Below are 23,866 nucleotides of genomic sequence, written 5' to 3' on the forward strand. Positions count from 1 at the left end.
TTCGTATTTGTTTTTCACTTTTATTAAGATGTCTTAAGCTTTTGTTTTGCCTGTTCTAATGTATCTAGAAATGTTTAATACAATTGTTTCCTCTTCAAATAAAAGTGATCACAAAAAAAATAATAATAATCAAACCAACAGTGACCATATTTTGAGAATATTGGATTGTATGCTTTTATATATGTACAGATCTTCATGGAACCACTTCAGAAACCAGCACCTGGACACAAAACGAGGCTCACACTTCACACACAGAACAGCAGTAGTTTACAAACGGCCTAATCAAAGACCGAGTTTCAGTTAGCTTTGGGGTTCTGCTACAATATGTGAAACGACACTCCAGTAAACCAATCGAGTTAATCAAAGCAAAGCGTTAACAGAGTGGAAATGAACAGAACCTGAAGAGCAAAGTTTATCTTAAAACATTAAATAAAAGACAATCATCAGCAGAATCAATGTGAGCGAGGTGAATCTAAAAGACCCAAAATGTTTAATTCAGAGTGAATTCACATTAATATCTAGTCATTAATAAAATCCGACAGAACAGTGAAGTTAACTGCAGGTCACACAACGAGAGCTGGTTCCGACAAACTATTTTCACCCTCAAGAACCGAAAAGGATTATTGCACTCGACTCATCTAAGGCCTCTTAACCCAGAATCACCAAAACAAAAAGATGCCAGGGGCCTCTTGGAGCGCTCCATGTTGAAATAACCACACAGTTACATTTCATATTAATGCACATAAAGTATGGGGATTGTGATATGGTTGGTCACATGACAAAAAAAAAAAATCTGTAATATTAGTTGATAATAAGAAAAACAGTTTTAAAATTGATCTGGTCAGTGAAACGCAACCAAGCAAGTCACATCCATTGGAACAATTTTGTGTAGGCATGGGTCAGTTACTCTTATCAAGGAAAAAAAAAACTTCAATAACTGCAAACGTTTTCCGGTCCGTCGTTCCCAAATCTATCTTAGTTTTTCCCACGTGGAAATATTTCCATCCGTAGCTGTCTTCACTTTAAAAATGGCAACTAAAGGAGCGCCATCCACCCCTATCTTTAAGGCAAAACATGTTTTAAAACTACAGCATAAAAACTGAGAATCTGACACAGCTACTTGAGCAGATAGCCTGGCTAACATCAGCTAGTTTAAGTAGAATGTAAAAAGAATAGAAAAGTTGTGACAAAGCTACAACTAAATTTAGCAGGTGTTTAATAGTTTTGCTTAAGCCTATGTATTAAAATTCAAATAATAAATAAATGTTGCAAAAGTCCACTGAGAAATCAGTTGCTGAGAGGAAATCCTGTCCGGAAACTCATCTCACTGCTTCCAGGCTGAGGTAGTAACTAATAATTTTGAGGAAGAACAAAGAATTGCATTTTTACAACATTTTAGTGATTCCTAGAAGTTATGTCAACTAGATGGGGCAAAACTTAGAAGAAATAGAGCTCAACAAGTAAAGCAAAATTACAGTTTTATCTTATAACATGTTGGAGAATTGGAAATGTTGGCAACTTTTTTGAAATCTCAGATCCAGAAAGGTAATATTACAACTAACAACTTACTTTTGCAGCATTAGGAATCATTATTAGTTTTCCTGTTTTAACAAAGAATAACATAATTTTTATTTTTTGTGTGTGTTCATAGTCTAACACCACGGTATGATCCTCAATATAATATAGTAATATTTTATCCTGACCCATGCCTACTTGTGTAACAATTGAGTGCTGCTTAGTTTTAGACATGTACCCTTGTAAGGCACAAGAACAAAAGAAGTGCATACTTTCCACAACGCCTTTAGCGTTGAGCACAGCAGTAACAGCCACTCCGCTATGACCAGAACCAGGAAGGAGAAAGACTCTGCAACAGAAACCAGGATATTCACCTGCAAAGCTGATGAAAGCAAATGGAGGCCAATGTGCAAGGAATGGAGGTAAATGTGGAATGAAGCCCAGAAGGATTGTCCAGTTTATCTTTAGAGAAACATATATAACATGTGAAACTGCAAAAAAGCGGTTTTCAAAAGCAAGCCTGCCTCCCAATAAAGTCGCACACCATGTTCCTTAACCTGAACCTCAAAATGTTCTGGAAAGGCAGTGGAAGTACAGAAGCCTGAAAGTGAGCAGATGTGAAGTGAGCACAGCAGGTTTGCAACATTTCCTAAGTATGAAAATGAAAAAAATCTTGTTCTTTTAAGCAAAATACTCTCCTTCCATTTGGACAATGAACCAAACTCAAATTCATCTCGACCCAATCAACATATTTGTCTGGGAAAGTACAAAAACAGTAGGAAACCCCCAGCATTGAAAGACTGAAGCGTAAAAGAAGTGAAACCCACACCGGAACGTTGGAGCGGGTTTCATTTTCCAGCAGACCGTCAACACGAGACGTTAAATTAGACGAGATTAAAAGTACAAAAACACCTGTGAAAGTGCTCGACAATCATCTGTGATAACTCAAAGCTCTCATCTCTACAGTCTTTAAAAGAATATACTTCATCAGGGGGTCGTTTTCGTTTCTTTTTTTTCCTTTCCCCCGTTTCGTTTCAGCCGAATAAGTCCTGCAGGTCATTGTTCGCGGACGCGCTCGGTTTCACTCCGCCTGGGTTCATGCTCGGGGCAGAACCCGGCTGAGAAAAGTTCTGTGGGCTGAAGAAAGGGTTTGCCTGCATCCCAAACCCGCTGGGCATCCCTCCCATCCCCACCGCCATCGGAGTCTGAGTGTTCTGGGCCGATCCGAACTGATTGGCCCAGGGGGAAGCGCCTCCAGGTGCGGCCTGCGGACCTATTTGGTTGAGAGAGACTTTGGGCTTGTTGGGCGTAAACAGGTTGTCCAAGGCCGACATGTTGGGCGGTCTGTTCGTCAGCCCAGACGCTCCTTGATTCTGCGTCAGAGCCCCGAAGTTGGGGGTGCTGGTGGTGGAGGCGATTCCTCCGTAGAGGCCGGGGCCCGAGGGCCGCATGCCCATCCCAACGCCCCCAGATTGGAAACCCATGCTGGGGTTGAAACCGTTAGAGACCGGCACCATCGGACCGGACGAGGGGAAGGCGGACATGGTGGCGCCTTGTACTGGGGGGGCCCGCGCTGAGCTCGCCAAGGACAGGGTGTTTAGAGACGCCATGCTGTTCAGCAGGCTGCTGGTCAGGTCTTTAGTCTGCAACACAGAGGTGAGTTAAAACCCAACACATTTTAGTCCAGTTGTGCGTTTTTGTTTGGGAGAACGTTTCTGGCTTCACCTGTGAGTTGCTGGAGGACGAAGGTTTGATGGCCTGAGGTGCCAACGGCTGCTGGCTCCTCAGCTTAGCTGCCTGTTCCTGTTCCTTGGCTAACCTTTGTTTCTCTTCCAGAGTCAGAGAAACCTGCAGAGCAACAAGAACGCGACTGGATCACAGCCAGAACCCTCCATATTTATGAAAGACCTTCTATCAAATCTTACCAATATTGCGTCAGTGTGTGAGCAGTGATACTACACGCGTTCATATTAAGATGACGATATCCAGTGTTACTATGTGTTACTACCATGAAACTAAAATTGAACTAGCTTTAATCAGTGTGCCTAGGAACCCTCAATTAGTCATATGCAACATTTGTCTTCCTGAATATATGAGTATTAGGAGGACAGAGGTCAAGAGAACACAAGGAGTTAGGTCAACACTTGAAATAAATAAAAGTGTTCAATAAAATCACAGTTTTGTATTTATATTTGGTGTGGGTAAACATGGAGGAAGCTGCAATGAGATCATTTGAAAGAAGGTGTGTGTGTGTGTGTGTGTGTGTGTGTGTGTGTTTACCCTGTTAGGCTGCGACGGTGTTGCAGCAGATCCATTTTCTTTCCCATTAACACCCGCGCTGCCAAATATGTCGTCAATCTGAAAGCAAACAATCGGCGATCAACAGAAACCCATACGTTTGCAATTTCTTTATATTTCACTGTTTTAAATGTAGAGTCAAAGTTACTACCTGGGTTCCAGAGCTTGGTGGGCTTTTAATTTCTTCTGTGGAATTCCCTGGATTTGTGATGTTTAGACTCCTGTTATACAGAACAGGAAAAAAACATTCAACATCATATCCATTAAACAGTCTCATTATTATGGTCGATTGTTCAATAAAAACCTCTGCTGCTCCTGCATGATATGCAGCTGCTCCAGTTTGGTTTTGTGTTCAGCTTCCATGCGGTTCAGCATGTCCCGGATTACCATCATAAAGGAATTAAACTACAAGGAAACGCACATTAGCTCAAGTTATGAGAAAAAATACACTTTATATAAATCACATCCACTAACCAGTGGTGTACCTGATTTAGATTTAGGTTGTTGTCGATACTAAGAGAGACGAGGTGGGGCAAACTCTTTGTGGCGAGATGCTCTTTGGGGATGCCAAGCTTCTTGTGGGTAAAGGTGCATTTATAGATTCCTAAAATGAGCAGCGACCAATTCAAATGAGCATTTAATGTTTTTTTTTTAAAGTGTCAGAAAGTTATTGCAGCCGTTGTTTGTTTACCCAAAATCCCCATCAGGACAGCTGGCTCTCTGGAGGGGATCTGCTGAAGGAAGGGAAGGATTTCATCGATGACATACCATTTATCCAGATATTCCAGAATCTTCCCCAGACACACCAGGGAGTTCACTCGCACCTGCACCAGAACACGAGATGCAGATTAATTAACTTAAATAAGAAATAAACAAGTAGACAAACGAGAGCTGAGCGGGAGCGACTGATGGAAGACTCACAGCGAGAGAGGACGTCTGCAGGCAGGCTGACTTGATGCGCGGGATGAGAGAATTCTTCATGGAAGGATAGTCAATCAGGTTGGCAAACGTCGGGATGATGTTCAGGCACAGCTCCTGCTCAGCCAAGAAGAAGATGTTACAGAATGTGACAGTTTTATGATGCCAAGTGCGGCATCTGCACTCCCTGTCCTCTGGAGATAAGGAGGTGATTCAGAAATGTAAAGGAAGGCTCCAAGATTTTGCTGCAGAATGCTTGAAATATGCACAACAATGCTTTAGGGATAGGCAGCTAGTCTGGGAAAAACGGATGTCTAAAGCGAAAAGAAAAGCAGCTGAAAGCATTTTTATAACAGTGTCAAAATATTATCATTTTCTGATTTTTTTTTTTTTACTTCTGGAACTCAAAATCAAAAACTGAAAATCATATTATATAGACTGAATTGTTTATCTGTTAACTTGGGTGTGAATGGCTTACAGCTTATGAAAACCCAGAATTATGTTTCCAAGTGCAATAAAATATTACATAAGGACAATACATTTTTTTTTAATAATTTTCTAAAACAGAAATGCATTGGTACAGAAGGGAAAAACGATGACATACAGGCACTTACAAATTAAGCAAGAAAGATAAGCCACAACATGTCACTGCAGAAGAAACTGGCTTTTTACAAAATACTGCAATCACGCATCTTAATGGAAAATTTAGTGGAAGGAAGACGTTTGGAAACTTATTTCTTAGCTGTAAGACATATTGCAACAAAATGTACAAATATCCAATGAATCTACATTCTTGTTTTTGAATTTAATTACTGAAATAAATAAAAAATGATCAATGACATTCTCACTGAGATCCACCTGTAAAAATAAACCGAGTGAACAGTTTTCCATCTGTACCTGGATCTGAACTGAGGAAGCCTCCACAGCCCTGTAGACCATGGGAAGCACACTGTTCTTGATGTCATCTGGCGGCGTCTTTGTCAGCAGAAGGTCCATCTTTTGCAGGAATATTAGCAGGATCTGAACAACAAACACTCAGTTAGGGTGAAACTCAGCGGCATGGCAGCCTGTCTCTAGAACAGCATGAGGGCAAGTTAGGTGTGATCAGTGAATATGATCTGAGTGAGTTTAGTGCAAATGTTATTGCTAGACACAACACAAGTCAAGCTTCTAGCTGAGGTGTGACACGTTCACTACAACAAAGACCACTCACCATGTTACTAGCCTGAAGAGGCGTGGAGAGAAATACAGAGAAAAGACTTAAAACGGATGCAGTAAACCCCAAACAGCATTTTAGTCAGGTTAAATTTACAGTTTTAAACATGCATGTCATCTCTTGAGCTTCTTGAGACAAATCAGATACATTTGACAAATTTTACTTTTTTTTATGTCAAACTTTCAGAATTTTCCAAACTCAAAACGTCACCTTAAAATCTCGGCAGATGGAGTGGTAAGAGTTTCAAAAGGTTTTTCGTGGATGGACGGGTATTTTAGACAACAGGATAGTGAATAAAGTATGAAAAAAGTCGGAGATTTTTTCCATTCTTTATCTTCTTTTCCCATACTTATCCACACCTGGACAATACTTAAATCTAATTCTTCAAAACAGGAATTCTGTTTAAATATCTTAAAGAATCAGGTGTCTCCAGCACAAGTCTGTCCCTTGGTTCTACCTGGAGAGGCTCCTGCTGTTTGAAAACAGGCGTGAGGTCGGGCAGGATGAGGCGAACGTACTCCTCCTTGGTGCACTCTTCGGCAATAAGCAGCACATTCGGCAGCACAAACGGAACCATGTCTGGGTTGACGAACTCCGAGGTCAACGCCGGCAATATGCGGTACACCACAACTCTCTGGGCGGAGAAGGAATAAGGCATTCAAGCATGGGCTGAAGGGAAGCAAAAGAATCACACTTTGGATTGTAAAAGTATGGTTTTAAGTTTACCTTTGGTAGCTTTGGCAGCACTTTTGGTAAACCTTTGTAGAACTGAGATTTCTGCAGGTTGTCCCGTTGGAAGAGCGTGTCAAAGTACTGCAACGTTACTGCCCCGACATCATCGAAAAATGGGATCTTGCATTTGACATAAAGATGTGTAACATGTCAGACGTGAACATCGTAATCGGTCTGTTTCTTTTGTACGTTTACTGACGGACTAGAAGAGCAAACCTTAGTCATCTGGTCTGCATCCGGTCGGACCGTCGGCGACACGCTGAGTAACATCTTGACGTGCTCTCGCACATCCTCTGGGATCTTACTCAGCAGTGCCGGATTCATGCTGCTCAGCTACAAATTTAATACAAACGTTGAAAGAAAATGAATGAATAACTGAATAAAAATCGACACCCTCACTTTGCACGCGTTCCAATTTGGATCTGGACTCACCTGATCCAGCTGCCTGCTGAAACTCTTAAAAATATCGTGCTTGTTGACTTGGATTACAGGCTTGCCTTCGTTGAAAACGGCGTGCATTATGACTCCGAGAGAGTACATGTCGGAGGCCGAGTCGCAGCTGACGGACAGGATGTATTCAGGGGCCAGGTACTCCGGGTTGGGGAGGCAGAGCGGCGGAAGGTTGGGCTCCCACTCTTTACATGTGTACTTTGGCTGAATCCAAGAGAAAACGGGGGTGGGAATGTGAACGAGGAGGAAAATAAAAAGACGCTCAGTGAAACTTCTAATCTGTACCGCAACTACCTCAGCGTCCGAAGGGTTAGTTGAGGATATGCTGAAGTCAAAGCCCATGATCTTCCAGGCTCCGCTCTTATTGAGGATGATATTATCTGGACACAAGTTGCCGTGGACCATCTTAACCCCGCTGTGAAGAAACGATAAACCCTCCGAGATCTGAAGGGACAGAACAAACAAAAACAAGTAAATACAAAGCAAGTGAGCTGGATTTTGAGCAACACATTACAAAAGCTTGATATCCACTCTTAACTGGGGATTCTTTTAAATCCAGAGATGAACACACAAAAAATGATTTCACAAAGACACCTTTTTTTTTTTTTGTCCAAAGGAAAAACGTCAGGTTCTCTTTCTGTGCACATCCCTAACCCCTAAAGAAATATAATAGTATGTCTACATTGAATAATACAAGCTAAATAGATGAAGGAACAGCCTAATAGTTTTAATGAAATAAAGCAAAAATGTAAGTTAAACTGAGAGGATAACTTGTGAGGAAATGAGCTGGCATTCCAGCCAGCCAGACATCGTCGCAGTATTGACAGGAAAAAGGCGAGGCTTGCAATTGATCTGGTTTTACTGGCTTTTAGACAAAACGGCATTTGAATGCATGTCAGGTCCACGGGAGAAGAATACGGGGTTCTGAAACCTGCTCAACAGCTGCTTGGAACCCTAAAACAATCCATTCGACTGGGTGGAAGACCTGCTGCCAGCCTGACATTTAATAGACCAAACAAATGTCTAAAGCAAATGCTGAACTAATCAATCATGACCACAAATATTACAATCAGCTTCAATGCATCCAGTCTCACCTGTAGTAAGCCATATTTGGTCTCCACATCATAGAGTTTGTATTCTTTGATGTCTTTGGGCACGGGGCTGGGCAGGTTGTCCCACTGGCCCAGCACGTTGGACAGACTGGCGAACACTGGCTCTGTGCAGAATGCCAAGCAGTCCCTGGAGGCCGGATTTAAAAAAAAAAAAGAACAGCTTCATCTATCATCCTTTGAATATTGATTGAGCCTTTGTTCACATACAACAACAGCTCAGGCAGACAAAACCGTTTGTTCTGCGTTATTTTCATCGCCGTGACTCATTTTTGTTTGTCCTTGATAACGCCGCTGCGTGAACGCATCGACGCTCGTCTCACCGTGACTCTTCCAGCGGATGCTGCACGGTCAGGAGGCGCGGGTGACGCAGTCTGGTCAGCTGCTGCACCCCTCTCTTCAGGGAATCGATGATTTGGTCCTTGTCAAACTTCTGGTACTTGTCGATCATCTTCTTATCAAACACAAACACTGCTACTTCCTGAGCGAAACAAAGACATTAGAAGTGTCCAGCTGTGGAGATCTTTCTGTTTCAGGATTTCCAAACATTAATTAATCATTGACAAAGAGACTGAGCGCTCAGGAGGGTGTGAACACACACACACACACACCTGTTTGGTAGACTTCTTGGTCCCATTGTAGATCCTCCAGCAAAGGCCAGGACCTCCGCTTGCGATATGTCGGCCAACCTCAAATTCCCGCGTCACCGGGTTGCCCATGACGGCGCTGGTGACATCTGCCGTCACTTTAGTGACGGTGCTTTTCAGTTTGTTCAACATCGACTCCATGTTCAGGCTTAATCCAGCAGCTGAGGCAACAGATCAGTGGTGAACACAGAGGACAGATAAGCAGTTTAAACAACAACGTGCAGACAGAGGGGAAATAATAGTTTTTGCAATTACTGAAAGAGACAGCTGTACTGCTTTTGTCAGAGAGAAGCTGAAACAGGAACCCTGAAGCACCTGCATGAACATTTGCACATCAAAGAGCCCACCAGCATTAAGGCTCTCTTTATAAACCAAAGCAGGGTCAAGCAAAACATTCCTGTTTGCGCCGAAGCACTTTTCTGTTTCGACAGTCTCCTAAGGAGGTTGCAGTACTATAATTTAAGCCGTGAAGTGCTCAAAAATAACTATTATATTCATCAGCATTCACGGTATAGATTTATTACAAACCCAAGATGGTTTCTGTAATCCAGGTAAAATGGGCAGTGCACTATAAACCAGCTTTCCCCTAGCATGAAAGCTAGGGTTTAAATTATTTGGGGTTTGAAAAGAGTTACAGGGGCCAAAAAAAGCCCCAGAAAATAATTTTTAATCACATGTTTGTTCGGGTAGACGTTAAGTGTAAAGCTGCTACATGGACTAGTGATGTCCGTTTTAAAGGCAATGACTGAGTTCCCCTTTAACCACCTGAAGACACTTCCTGCAAGACACGTCAAATATTACCAAAGTAGGTTAAAAACATGGCTTAGCTACACAACTTGTTACTGCTGATAGGTTAAGCCACGTTTAAGTGATTAGTTAGAATTAGTAAGCGTTATTTTTTCTCTTTATCAGACAGGTCTGATTGTGAAATACCTTGGGGTTAGCCAAGTTAGCTGTCTTGTATAGCCTAAACGCAAACATCCACTCCAGCCCAGCAGAGACATCAAAACTATCGTAAATGTGTCATTTGAATACTTCCTCTGATTTGTGACAAAACCCTTCAACTGACATTATCCTTACGAAATGCTGTCAACAAATATAAAGTATTTTACTAAGATATACCCAAGCTAACAAACTAGCCGCCAGCTGTGCGCAAGTAAACAGCGGCGTTATAACCAAGAAACAGCCATTTTCACCCAAAATGTGTCACTTTAAACCCCCCAAGCTACTTACCGTAATACAAAAGAGACTCTCGGGTTTCAGTCTGGTTCTAAATGGATTTCATGCGGCGCTACTATCAGTAATGGCTGTGAAACACAGCCCCCATGTCTTCTTCCAGCAGCAGACGAAATGAGTTAGCTTAGCATGCTAGGTAAACGACAGAGCTTACTTCCGGGAATTTTCAGAGGCGTCAGGTGAGCATACGTCAACATTTTTCCAAAAAAAGAAATAAAAAAAAAAGTATCGAATTGTTTCAGGAAAATTTTACCTAAGTTTTCACTGGCATAAAATGTAACAAGTAAATGTTAATAATGTGAATTTTGAACAAAAGTTTTAACAGCCACGAGCCAAGTTTATACAATTATTTCCTCTAATAATTAATTGTCCACAGAATAACAAGCCAAGACTCGTTGATAAAGTTTAATTTCCCTGTGGGTTAAATAAAGTATTTTTGAGTTGAATTGAACATGTGAATAAATTTTCAAAACAAAAACTGAAAAGTGTGGCATGCACTTGAAGAAAAAGTTATTTTACATACTTTTCATTTTGTTACATAAAACCACTCTAAAATTATGGAGGACTCCATATAAGATACAATGTAGTATGTAGAGATAATGTAACTGAATGCGGTAGAGTTACAAATGGATATGAATAGTTTTGCAAGACATTAACCGACTCACAACTAAACAAAGGTAAGTACAATAAAAATTTTAAAAAACAAACTTATTTGAGAAAACAGCTTTTATTGCATGTTCTGGTACATGTTTCAACATCATAAAGTGCATCCTGTCCTGATTTTAGTGTTGGCAAATGGCAAAACTAAAAAAACGAGAGTAAATAATGATTCTATCAACATGGTTTAAAAAAATTATTACCAACTTCTCACATTTCAAAGTTAAATTAGTATTCAACAATTATGCCAAGTCATAACACACAATATCCTTTGTATTAAATCAAGTGTTTAAAAGTTTAAATAAATAAAAATTTGAGTAAGTAGCACTTCGTATCCTCAAAACGCCTACAATTAAAACCTGAAATGTTACCCTGAGCTACATCAATGCTAACAGTAATCTACCTTTTCATTTCAGTTCATTTAAATATAATGTAAAACATGATTCATACCATAAACTTCAGTGACATTAGTCTTCAGTCCTTTCATCAAAACAAGATAAGCTACAGCAGTGTTTTTTTTAAACAACTGAAAAGATTGAAATATAAATGCTTTATGAAGAAGGGCAGTACAGAAGTGCAGAGTAAGAACCGCTAATCAAAACAAAATTAGGATTTTTTTGTCCAAATCCAGCATCTAATTTCAGATATACTCAATCAGCAACAAATCTCAACTATAATAACCTGATACATTTAAAATGACCATGTTAAAATAATTTTCTTTACTTTAACAATATCTGAATAAGCTGCAATGTTTAGCTGAAAAATGTTTCATTTTCTTCCTGCTAGACATTCAATGGTTGCATTCCAGTTATTGCTACTGAACCTCACACAGCAGTGCTTGTTTTAGAAAGAGCTTGAAAAATGCTGGAGGAAGACAACAGGGTGATGTTTTTCAAACTCTTTGAGCAGCTTCCTTTTCTGCTTGGCAGCCATGTTAGCGTTGGATGAAATGTCTCTGAGGAGTTGTCTGAGGCTTTCCAGAGTCGTGGCGTCACGCTGATCTTCGTACTCCTGAAGGGTTACCCGCTGGCAGAACGTGAACGCTGCTACACAGAGAAACATTTACTTACTCTACGTTCAAAAGACGTTCTAACTTGGTTTGATCTAGGAGCAACAGCGCCCTCAAGTGGAGATACAAATTAACTACTAAACAAAACCTTTCGCAACATCAAATGCAGGTTAAACATGTAAAAAAAAATAAATTTACATCAGAAAACATATTCATATGAATGGAGTTGTTATTTTAGATGGCTGGTTTTAACTTACAAGCCACTGAGTCTGGATCCTTCCCCTGCTGCAAAGTCCTCAACGTTCTTCTCACCGCTTCAGTAAGTGTTGCAGGAGTCTTTTAGGACAGGAAAACAAGGTATAAAAAAACACAGAAAATCACTTGAGAACATTTACAAAAGTTTTTTTTTTCACATTTCATTACAATCACAAACAACACTTCATTCAGGTTTTAGTCAAACCCAAACACAAAGCAGTGCTTAATTGCAAAAAAAAAAAAAAAATCTAGAAAGTCTGCTTTGCATTTGTGTTCAACACTTCTTTACTCCGTCACTACATGAAATCCAGTGCAAACATTTGTTTAAGGGGTTAATAATGTTATGTGTTGTGGAAAACCAGCAGTCTATATCAAACGAGCATCATAATGCTGCCACCAATCTTCCCACGGTTGATGGGAAGATTGAAAGACCCAGACATTCTATTTGTAAATGTTTTTAAAAATCATATAATTTTCCTCCAGCTTTCAAACTATGTATGAACTTCTTTGCATTGATCCATGGCATAAAATCCTAATAAAAAAAACACTAAAATCAATTACTGCAACATGTAAAAACATAAACAATTTCAAGGAGAATGAATAATTCCTTTGGGCTCTTTAGAAATACAGAAAACTTTTCAGTTTCTGTAGAAATTTAAAAGTTCTGAAATGAATAAAAAAAAAAGATTTTACGACCAACAGCTTAAACAGAACAGAAATCCCTGAAAGCAAATTACCTTAAAGAGTTCAGCATAATGGTCCATGAGAAACAGCACCAGCGTTTCGCTCTGGTGTCGAGTGAGTTCATGATTCTGAACAAGCCCTCTCTGAAAAGTGCGGCAGACCAAAGTCCGATTATCAACCTGAAAGAAAAGCGCCCCAAAATGAGTCAAAAAGAGCTCAGTCAGTCACCATAAAAACTTACTTTAGAAACAACTCTCCTACATATCTACAACTACAGAAGAAAAGCAGCTGTGAGGAAAGGAATCCATGTTTGTTACCTGCTTCTGCAGCCGGCAGGCGTCTGACTGAGCTGCGGTAGCCATGAAGGTCAGCAGTCTCCTCAGTTCGTCCCTCACGCTCGTCTCCAGCAGCCGCAGACACAGCTGAGACGCTCTGATGGCGTCCCGCGTCTTCCCGTCGTCTGGAAACACACAAACGGCCTTAGAGAGAACAACCGAAGCTGCATCTGCACGTCTTGTTTCCTGATCTTACCCAGCAGATTCAGAATAGCAACATGGACGTCCAGGTAGCGTCCTGATATCAGCGCCGCTTTTTCCTGTCCGTTGTAGTACTTGGCAATCGTGTCGAAGAGCAGTCTCTTCTGACTGGCTGTCTGCTCTGCATTGTTCCCGTTATGGTGGCTGAGTTGTTCCCCTGTGACCATAATCAGCTGGTCTGGAAACAGTTCTAGGCAGTCTGCTGCTGCCGACAGCCAGGAGTCCAGCCTGAAGGCGGGGGGAGAAAGTGGTTAAAAACTAAATAAATAAATACAACCAACACACATTGAGACGGGTTTGATGAGGTCCTGACTGGAGCAGGCTGAGCGTGTCGGGGAGGTCTCTTTCCAGGCAGGTGTTAGAGATAACCAGGTCGTAACTGGCCAGCGGAGTCGTGCAGGATCGGAGCCGAACCCTTTGGGGAGAGGTGAGGATGGAGTCCAGCACCGGCAGCTCCACGATGTGCAGCAGCTGCAGCAGCGTCTGCTGCTTCCAAACCTCATCCACCACTAGAGGGCGGGAGGGGAAAGGGCAAGAAAATGGAAAATATTAAAACCATAATACTGCCAAATAAAAAACTGGTAGGTTTAGTTTATCATTACCAGCTTTAGACAGGAAGCAAGAAGCTGCCGATGCTGCGTTCAGAGCCGGAGAAAACGACGCCCGCAGGTTGATGGTCCTGAAGAGCCGTTCAACTCTCCTGTCTGACGGTTCGACAGCAAGAGGGTTCGATATGGTCCTCATCTCATGAAGCCTGCATGACAACAAGAGAGGAAAGATAACAAAATGTGATTTCAGGTATTTTAAACACAAACAAAACAAGTTTGAACATTTAACTGGGACATAAATCAATGAAGTTTTTAGTACCAAAGTGTTGAGTATAGAATAGCAGATAATATTCTGACCTTGAGGTCTTTTTCCTCTTTTTCTCGTGTTCATCCAGCAGCATGTTCTCTACATCACTGCCGTCCTCCTTCGTGGCAGGACCGCTTCTCGTCCTCTGCTCCAGAAACCGGTAAAGGCTGCCGCTGCTGTCCTCGAAGGTCGTCTCTTTGTCCGTGCAAAACAGCTTGGTCCCCACCGGCTCAAACACCTTGGCCTCCATCAGAGCCTGGCAGAGCCGAGCGGCCTTGAGGCGAGACACCTCGCTGGTGCAGAACACCACGTTCTGCATCAGGTAGCTGAGAACCGCGTCCACGGCGTCCGAGCCAGCGAAGCAGTCGGCGTGAACACGGAGGTGTCTCCTGCAGCGACGCACCTCCACCTGAGTCCGCAGGGCATGGATGATGTTTTGCCACAGCTGAGTGGCGCCGAAGGGCCTCGAGAAATCTGCTGGAAGAACAGGACACAAATCAGCCTGAATGTCAAGGTTGAATGTTCTGACGGACTTAGTGTCACAGAGTCATATTAAACATTTTCCTACAAAATGAAGAAACTGGTTGCCTTCACAAGTCACCTAACTAGTAAATACAGTCTAATTGTGTATAGTTTAATTTGTAAATACTATAAATACAGTTGTTCTGTGAAGTGTTTCAAATTTCACCGGTTTAACAAAAACCCAGCGCCATTGAGTTCAAGGAACACACCAGACTGATCAAGGATGAAGTTACTAAAATACAACTTTTAGATTTGGTTAGAGTGAAGAAAAACTGATACTGTGGCATATGAAGGTGGCAGGATTGTGCTGTCGTTATGGTTTCTTGAGGAAGGACAAGGAAGTTGGTCAAAGAAGATGGGAAAAACCTGTATAAACAACCAGTGTTCAAAATAATAAAAAAAAAACACGGCGTAAGGGGACAACCTACTCATAAATAAACGGACAATAACAACCTGCTGTAAATACAGATCAACACATTTCTGCTACCATGTTCAAACTATGCGTTTATTTAAATGTATCTGCTAACTAAAATGTTACCATGAGGCGTATTTTCTCTGAAACTTCTTGTTTGGCTGTTCAACCTTCGAAACCGAGGAGTCAAATCAACCGCCATTATGCGACCATTTTCTTCTTCTTCGGTAAGTGAGCACACTGCTGCCCCCAGCAGGCGAGAAGAAAAACTTATGCCCTTCGTGGACGCACTGTGCGGAAGCCACATCCGTAAACAAAAACGTCCTACTTGGGTGTCTGGCAGGCAATTTTATCACATAATATTACACCCAATTTTCCAAACATCTGCGACTCTAGTCTTCCTGGTCAAAAGTACCCTTATTATAAAACTTTTTAAATATCTATACAGAATAAATAAAATTGTAATGTAAAAGGGTTTACTTTTGGCTGCATCCTGAATGAGTTTTTTTATTCCTTATTTTTATAAAGTCAATACAGAGTAAAACATTTCATTTGTGGAAATTAAAAAAATAATTATTCTTAAATCAACATGATAAAATATATGATGCAAAGACAAGGACTTATGTAGGTTGTAATGGAGGCTCCCCCTCACTGAAACATCTCTCTCTGACCCAGATGTAACATTTGGTCATATATAAGCATATTTTCTGAGGTCTTTATGAATATAATTAGTGCCCTGTGCCACTTTTATAAAAATACACTGAGAGTGATGAGCAATGAATATGAATCCTAATACAAGGACAAAATTGAAGGACTCAAATCAGTGATGGAAGGATAAAAGAGGAATTCATCCGATAAAGTCCACTGCTCTATTTCTGAGGCACCAGTTTAAGTACATCTGAGGCACTCATGTCTCATGTTTACTACATAAAATGCAAATAAATAAAAAAAACCTCTGTCTAAGCAAAGGCAAAAGTATTTGCCTATCAGGAAATGCAAATATTACAAAACACGACCAAGCAAATGATAAACCACTACTGACTAGTTATGACAAAAGATAGCACTAATGACTTGTGTTGACCAAGTAGCTAAATTGCATAATATACATTTATTGCAAATTCTGTAGTAAAGTAAAAGACATCTTTTGCATTTTTATTGGAGAAAGTTTCATGAATACAAGATTGCAGTAGTCTGTCCTCTTGATGTTTTAATAAAAAATTGAATCAATTAATAAAAAACCAAAAAAGAAAAAGAAAATGTTTATCTGACCATTACTCTTGTGTGAGGCATTATGGTTTAGAAGTCATTAAACTGGGTTGTTTGATTTTATCAGGGGTCATTCTTTACAATTCAGATGGCCATTTTTGCCCTAGGTCCCACTAAATAAACCGGGTTTACATGCAAATGTACATAATAATTTGGAAAAAGACAACTTAATTTTTGATAAACATCTACATTGGGGAATGTGTTATTACTTTTAAAGAATCAACATTTATTTTTATTAGGTTTTTCAGATAAAGAAAAACATGCCATCTTTGCAGGATGGATTATGGGATGCTGATATTTTTGAGGGAATGAGCTAACACAGTTTTTAACAAGTGACGAAAGAAACAGATAAAAAAAAAATTCACAAACACACTGATAACTTTAGCGTCAAATTTGTAGAGGTCCAAAAAAATCTCCACAGACTACATTATATGCTACAACGGCCTGCCATACAACCTTGGTTGTAAGGCAGACTGGGTCATACCATTTGATTAACATCGCTACCTTCAGAATATTAGCCTTCTTAAGCCGTCTTCTGTGTCTCCTAATTATTAATATATATTTTCACAATCAATTGAAGGCTAAATGTGTGACTTAAAATGAAAAAACAACAATTTCCGTACTAGCATGCTTGGCTCCAGGACAGCCGTTTTGTGTGTGAGATGGTTTGAACCGTTTGTCCTCAGAGCTTGGGACCTTTAAATACCAAGTAGAGTAGAACTCGACGGTGCCGAGACACTGTCAGTCTTCTTTTCTAGAGACTTCTGCCAGGTAAATGTCTATCATTATGAAACGTGCTCGACAATTTGCGATTACATCTTATTAAATTGCTTTTCTTGACGACGTTGGCTTTTAACACCGAGTGTCGCTTTGTTTTAGAGCGGAAATAAAAGTACACATTTCGAGTTAAAGTCGAACCCGTCGACGCTAACAATATAATCAAACTTCAGCCGTTGTACTACAAGCAAAGCTCGCGTGCTTTCACTACGAGGCGTATAGTTTGATGTAAACAAGATTGTTGAGTTTGACAAGTCGCTTCGTGTTAATCTTGTCGACTTGAACGGAATGTCTTCAGTCTGTGCACAATATGAATATCATGAATTAAAATCGAATAGACTGTCACAAATGTACACAAGGTTCTTGTTTTTGTCAGGAGGATCACGTGTACTCATTTCTTACGCGTGTATGGATGTATTTTTTTTATCCATGTGGAAAACTATGCAACCAAAGGTTTTCCATGGCAGGACGAGTGACAGGCAGCAGCAGCCAATTACAGACGTTTCTGTGTAGCTAGCCCAGCCTTCCGTTCCCAAGGCTTTGTTTACATTGTACTGCGGTAATATTTAGAGCTAAAGATTATTTTTTTCTTCTCATTTTTTTCAAATCGAGGACTAAAACTGCCGGAATTATTTTTATTTTAAGCTAAATCAAAACAAGTAGGGAATAAAATGCAATGTTTAGTAAATAACACGACATATTAATATTTAAAATATGCATTTTATAAATTATTTCAGTAATTCATGTATTTAATAGTCCGTTATTGCAGAAAATCATTAATTAATTTTCTGCTGTCAGCTTTAGCCATCAGTCAGAGGCGGGGCTTACACGATAAGGCATAAAGTGATTGGTCTGCAGACCAGGCTGTGCACGTTAACCAATCAAATGTCGACTTCCATAATAATTATACTTTCGGCAATTACATACTATGGTTATTTATTTATAAAGAATTTAATGATAAACAGTTACACATTTCTTTGTGTTTTTAATTAATTCTGAATATATTTAGATCAACAAATGGTTAATATTTGTTTTATGCACTAATTATAGTCTAAGTTATCACATACAAATCTGTATTTAGAAACATTCTTTAAAATGTAGTTTATATTTTTTTGTTTTTCTATATATTTACCCCATTTAAAAATTGTTGTCTCTTTCTTTTCTTTTTTTTAGTCTAAGTGTGTCAGTTGTTATAAATTGTTATAACAATGTGTAGTTAGTGAGCATTTTCTGGTTTTAAATACACCTCTTCATATAAAATAATAATAATAATAATTCAGCCTTTTTATGGAGTTTGGTATTATGATTTAATATCTTACATGGACTCAGACTGCTTACACAACAAAACATCAGATGACACCTAATCCCCAATTCTCTCCACTCAATCCCATTAGATTATCTTTAAAAACATGTGCTGCTTTATTAGACCCAGCTGTCAATTTTAGCTGATCATTTTGCAGAAATTAGTCATGCACCCCGACCCCCTCCCTCCTCTCATCCTCACCCCTTGAGCTATCTTTAAACTGCAAGAGCGGAGCATGTAGTCATTTTTGGCTGCAGATAACCGAGGCCAGGAAGAGAAGCAGCCTTGACTTTCCACTCCTGCATGTCTTTGCTAATATTAAAAGAATAATTCTTCCTCTTTCGAGTGATGGTATTTGCAAGTGCAGAACAGCTGGTGTATGGTCGGGTGTAACACGATCGCTTCGGTCGGGTCGTTTTGTCAACTTTTTGTTGTCCTAAAAGTACTACCTCATTCATTGTCAGTTTAATAAGGCGTTCTGTTGAAACACAGCAACTGATATCTATCTCTGTAACCATGGTAACTAGCCTGCCAGCTGTTTTGTAGCTGGTGTTTTTGTTGCAGCCGTAGCCTCGACAACGAAAAGTATCGACCCCCCCTCCCCCCCTCCGACTGCGGCACACGTATCACTTCCTTCCTCCCAGTTGAAAATGATCTGTTGATCTGTCCCACTGAGAAAAGGGTTTGTAGTTGTGCTGAGACAAAATGTGTTTTGTTTTCTCCTTTTGCAGCTGGAAGCCAGGATGCCTCTAAATAATGAGCGACCCACTTCCACTTCCAGAAGTGAGGACCAAGGAAGCGACGCGGAGTCGTCGCTGGCCAGCGACCTGGACTGCTCCCGGGACAGCTTCAACAGCGACGGCTCCAGCAAACACTGCACGCCCTCATGTGAGTTCGCTATCTGAGGTTTTGATACTTAATTGCAAATGCATGACTGTTTCCTCTGTTTCCCCCTCGATTAATTTCTTGTTCTTCTCTTTGTTTTGTCCACAAAGTTGAAAGTTTGTGTGGAAAATTCAATTTTGCGAGAGATGCGTTTGCTGACGTCGTTTTCTTTTTGCGATAGTAATTGTTTCAGCGACTGACCTTTTCCTGATTGTTGTCACGCAGCTTTAATAATCCTGTGTTTTCATCCCCGCAGCGAGTCCGCCCAGAACACTTCCTCGAGACGAAGTCATGGAGGCCGGGCGAGACCTTTTCAATCTCAAACTCGTACATGAGATTGTCGTTGGAGACGTTCGCGCGGAACTGAGTCAAGGATCACAGAACAGGTGCTTTGCCCACTGAATCCACCCGTTTCTGGCAAGAACTGATCAAAAGCATAGTTTTTCTTTAGTGTAGTACTGAAGAAGACATGAGCAGAAATAGATGGTCAGAGATTGTTTTGATAAAAATGTTCCTGTTGTGTAGGGAGGTGCACTTCATTACAGGGTATTCACTGCATGCTGTAAGGTAAATTGTTTTTTCTTTACAGTTTATGGAACATAGTAAGACAGAATCTCTACAAGGCCTTTTGGGACAAACTGGAGAGTGAGCTGAACGAAGACCCGCCTGAATATCAGCACGCCATTAAACTAGTCGAGGACATCAGAGAGGTTGGTACAAAACTGGACATTAACGGTTAAAAAACCCCCACAACATTTTGTCAGCATAAAATAACACTTGAACTGAATGTTTTGTCTTCTCCGGACAGATCTTACTGCTGTTCCTCAATCCAGGTGCCAATCGCATGCGGACCCAGATCATGGAGGTGCTGGACATGGACCTCATTCGTCAGCAGGCTGAAAACGACGCCTTGGACATCCAGGGACTCGCATCGTACATCATTTCCACCATGGGGAAGCTGTGTGCGCCAGTGAGGGACGAAGAGATTCGGAAGCTACGAGAAAGCACAGATAACACAGTTACACTACTGAAGTAAATAAAACCCTCTGGTTTTATTTAATGAGGTAAATTGTGACCAATTAATTTCAGTTTGCTTCTCCTCGTGCTCATAAGGGAGATATTCCGCGTTCTGGACCTGATGAAAGTAGATAACGTCAACAGTACAATTGAAATCCTGAGGCCTCTTCTGCAGAGGAACGGAGTTGAATACCAGAGGCAACTTTTTCAGACCATCCTGGACGATCTGCCCAGTGAGTTTGAAAAAAATAAAAAATAGGATTGATAATTTTGAACATTGTTAAACAAACGCATCTGAAAGCTGTAGCCAAAACACGGTTTGTTTGCCAGCTGCTTTAAACCGCACCACCGCCTGGATCCAGTCGGCGCTGGAGGAGCTGCTGCTGGCCAGCGTCCCTCCGGAAAAACCTGATGACGCCGGGAAAGGTCAGCCGCCACTTCCTGGTCCCATCCAAATCCTGAATGCTGCCTGCCTGCGCTTTCTCACATGGGACTTTTCCAAGACTCTGGTGCCTGAGGTAATCTATTCCCTAAAATATCTGATTATTTTATTTAGGTCTGCCTAATATTGTACAGAAAATATTAAAAACAAATTTAAATTTGATTACGTTCCAATCTTTTTTTTTTTTTTTTTTAAGACTTGGGTGATGGATGAATACCGTCTAGAGGAGATCCAGCAGCAGCTCCGTCAGTGGGAGACGGTGAACGAAGTGCTGCTCATTGTGCACAGCAAAATCGGGGGGCCGATCCGGGGGGCCTCCTCGCTCTCCGACCGCCTGAAAAGGATGATCAGTGTTCTGCTGGAGGGCATGCACAAACCGTCAGTCCATCCCCATTCATGTCGCCACATTCAAGCACACTAACGATCGTTTTCTTTTACGAAGAGGATTAAATGTTTGCTCTATTTGCAGGGACTCTAACCTGGAAGAAACACTAGAGGGCGTCAGTGCTCAGGTTTGCAGTGAGCTCAACAAGTCTCTGAAGGAGAGAAGCTGCCCTGCTCTGACCCCAGACCAGCAGGCGACCCTCACAGGACAGATCTGCAGCATCAGCCAGAAGGAGAACCCCATTCGCACTCTTGTTGGTATGGAAAGCGACAACAGGAAGTTGTTTTTGTACCTTTTTTAGTCAAAAAAGAGTTTTTAGAAAAAAAAAAAGTTTTTTGTGACAAAAATCTATGAATTTTATTTTTCTTAATCTGTTCTCTATAGCAGGAGTTTTTTTAAGAGATATTTTACTTATTTGGAACCATATGTCTTTTATTCTTAGAAAAAAGATGACTTGATATCTATTGGAAACTTGCCAACATACTGTTTCAATTTCTAGGTTTTAGCCTAAAACTTTTGCATTGGACGGATAGATTTTCTAATATGTTTGTTTGTGGAAAAGCATGTTAGAAAAAAAACACATTTTCCAATCTTAAACCAAAAATAAATCTTAAAAAAACAACATATTACTAGTAATTTTAGTGTTGTGGAAATTCTGTGCAACTCCATGAAAGAACTAAAAGGAAAAAAAAGGTTAAAATCTGCACTTTCAAAAACATATCTTTTTTTTTTTTTTTTTAAACATTCGTTGTTAATTTTTATCCCGAGTGATTGCAGACCTAAAGGTCCGTTTGTTGTCCTTTCCTTTCTGCAGAGGATCGTGTGCAGCAGTACTTCAGGTTGCTCCTCTCTGACCCAAAGAACCAGACCAAACTTGAAGAAGTATCAGCCAGCCTGACTGCCATCAAGCCCGAGCTGGTAGCCATTGGAAAAACATTCATCTCTCTGATCAACTACAACAGGGCCGTCTATGGACCTTTTTACATGGACATCATCAGGAAGCTGCTGTTTGGCAGCAGCCCACCAACCCCAATCCCTCAACAGCAACAAGCACCAAACTGTCATGTCTCTCATGAATAACAAAGAGGGCTTTGTTTTTGTTTTTCTGCCAGGTATAGAGAAATATGAGAAGACGTTAGACCAACTGTCTATGATTTAACAGGAACTAAAAGGAAATCTTAAATACGAGATCAAAAAATGGACAAATGGGTAAATGTGCTTGCTGCACCTGGATTGTCTCCATTTGTGATATTTATCACCACATTCTTGCAGTAAAACATTTGTCCACCTCAACTCTGACCTGCCTTTCAGAACCCAAACTCAGTGTTACAGTACTCCGTTTTCTGAACGTTATTCTGACATCATAGTTCATTTCTTTCAAGTCTCCCTTTATGCTCAGTCCTGTAAATAAGACAGTAAAGGCAACAACTTAGTATCTGTGACGCATGAAAAGTTATAAAGCAATACAGAAGATGTGTATTTTAAGAGACGTAGCAGAGAAGTTTTACAGATTCCTTCCATATACATGATGTTTATTGCTATATAAATACAAAAAAAGCATATTTGAGTGAGTTCTGGTAAAATTGTACTGTACAGAGTAAGTGCCACATTCAGTGCTCAGATTTATTTGTCAGAACTTGGATTTCTTTGTTACTTTGGAACCAAATATGAGTTTGTGTTAGCAGCTTGGTGTTGGAGTTCTTTATCATTGGCCACAGGTTGTGTTTTCACCAGTGGAGTGATTGAATATAGTTTTGTTCTTTGTTTTTGTCTGTACACTTAAAAATGCAAACTTCTGTGTGTTTTTCAGTATTTGTTAAATTTGTTTGTTTGAACAAGTCGAGAAAAGAAAAGGTGCTGAACTTGCAGGAGATTTTGATGTTGAAACATTTCCAGCAAACCTTAACATGCACAAAGAAGAGCAGTTTACAGGAACATGTGGGAAATTGATTTTCTCTGTTACCACAATTAATATAATAAAACTTGAATTGTTGAATCTATGAAACCAAGTGAAACAATTAATTTAAAGTATTGCAAAAAATAAAATGTAAAGTGCAAAACATCTTTTATACATCCAACAAATTTATTCTTTTTGTTTAAATGAAACAAAAAAACTGACACAGTGACTAAGATGATATTTGGAGGAGCTCGGATAAGATGTTAAATCTGAAAACACTGTACCAAATATCAAACATGACAGTGGCAGCATTATTCTATGGGTCTGTTTTTCTGCCACTTTCATCCACTTTCATAAAGTGGATCATAATAAACTTATTAATTTGTTTAGATCGCCGTTTAAAATGTTTACCTCCAATCAACATTTTTTATAACATGTATTGTGTGCTTTAAGAGGACAATGATCTCACACACACTTCTAAAGCGGTTTTGATATTAAATTACATAATCAATAAGCTCTTGGAGAGCCATTAACTCTGATACTGAAAATATGCCGTTGTTTAATAGGCCAGTGACGTTTACATTGGGATAAACCTCTGTTATCTCTAAACGTCACCGGGCAATACCAGTTACCTTCAGGTGTAGTATGTTTCGCACAGCTGTCAAGGCACCTTACAGAACTGACTTGTTTCCTGTTATTTTTATCACACTGAATTTGAATAAAGTGGTAACGTAAATGTCAAATAAACAGCACAAAATTATAAAAACACTACTTCCAAGACCAAAATCGAAATGTATATATTTTACGTATTTGTTATAGAAGTCAAATGTAACTGTGTACCAC

At 40.2% G+C, this 23,866-nt stretch overlaps 3 protein-coding genes across 6 annotated transcripts; 1 reads left to right on the forward strand and 2 right to left on the reverse strand.

Annotated features, from left to right (window-relative positions):
- On the reverse strand, nucleotides 1-10,524 carry scyl2 (SCY1 like pseudokinase 2). The gene is made up of 18 exons (XM_014989438.2): nucleotides 10,119-10,524; nucleotides 8,850-9,046; nucleotides 8,562-8,719; nucleotides 8,224-8,368; nucleotides 7,424-7,573; nucleotides 7,112-7,333; nucleotides 6,896-7,012; nucleotides 6,674-6,799; nucleotides 6,405-6,581; nucleotides 5,629-5,751; nucleotides 4,735-4,848; nucleotides 4,505-4,637; nucleotides 4,299-4,417; nucleotides 4,118-4,218; nucleotides 3,965-4,034; nucleotides 3,796-3,873; nucleotides 3,241-3,363; nucleotides 1-3,158 (listed from the first exon to the last, which is right to left on the reverse strand). The coding sequence occupies exons 2-18, from the start codon at nucleotides 9,024-9,026 to the stop codon at nucleotides 2,550-2,552; spliced, it is 2,742 nt and encodes a 913-aa protein (XP_014844924.2). The 5' UTR covers nucleotides 9,027-9,046; nucleotides 10,119-10,524; the 3' UTR covers nucleotides 1-2,549.
- A 305-nt stretch (nucleotides 10,525-10,829) lies between these two features.
- depdc4 (DEP domain containing 4) lies at nucleotides 10,830-15,349 on the reverse strand. Of its 4 annotated transcripts, none has more exons than XM_088003082.1 (9): nucleotides 15,178-15,349; nucleotides 14,168-14,591; nucleotides 13,865-14,016; nucleotides 13,576-13,771; nucleotides 13,258-13,490; nucleotides 13,044-13,186; nucleotides 12,780-12,905; nucleotides 12,045-12,123; nucleotides 10,830-11,821 (listed from the first exon to the last, which is right to left on the reverse strand). In XM_088003082.1, exons 1-9 carry the CDS (start codon nucleotides 15,251-15,253, stop codon nucleotides 11,622-11,624), a joined length of 1,629 nt encoding a protein of 542 aa, XP_087859208.1. In that variant the 5' UTR covers nucleotides 15,254-15,349; the 3' UTR covers nucleotides 10,830-11,621. The 4 variants fall into 4 exon arrangements, with proteins under 4 accessions (XP_087859208.1, XP_014844927.2, XP_014844926.2 ...); XM_014989441.2 differs by having other exon boundaries at nucleotides 14,168-14,594; nucleotides 15,178-15,348; XM_014989440.2 differs by having other exon boundaries at nucleotides 10,830-11,824; nucleotides 15,178-15,344.
- A 1,626-nt stretch (nucleotides 15,350-16,975) lies between these two features.
- Nucleotides 16,976-23,131, forward strand: tcp11l2 (t-complex 11, testis-specific-like 2). Its single transcript, XM_014989435.2, has 10 exons — nucleotides 16,976-17,088; nucleotides 19,129-19,285; nucleotides 19,539-19,668; nucleotides 19,872-19,992; nucleotides 20,091-20,314; nucleotides 20,396-20,532; nucleotides 20,630-20,817; nucleotides 20,938-21,119; nucleotides 21,211-21,383; nucleotides 21,941-23,131. Exons 2-10 carry the CDS (start codon nucleotides 19,141-19,143, stop codon nucleotides 22,204-22,206), a joined length of 1,566 nt encoding a protein of 521 aa, XP_014844921.2. The 5' UTR covers nucleotides 16,976-17,088; nucleotides 19,129-19,140; the 3' UTR covers nucleotides 22,207-23,131.
- The last annotated feature ends 735 nt before the right edge of the window (nucleotides 23,132-23,866 follow it).

This window comes from Poecilia mexicana, unplaced genomic scaffold, assembly GCF_051168715.1.
Source record: "Poecilia mexicana isolate PSO_F unplaced genomic scaffold, ASM5116871v1 scaffold_23, whole genome shotgun sequence".
NCBI classification, from domain to species: Eukaryota; Metazoa; Chordata; class Actinopteri; order Cyprinodontiformes; family Poeciliidae; genus Poecilia; species Poecilia mexicana.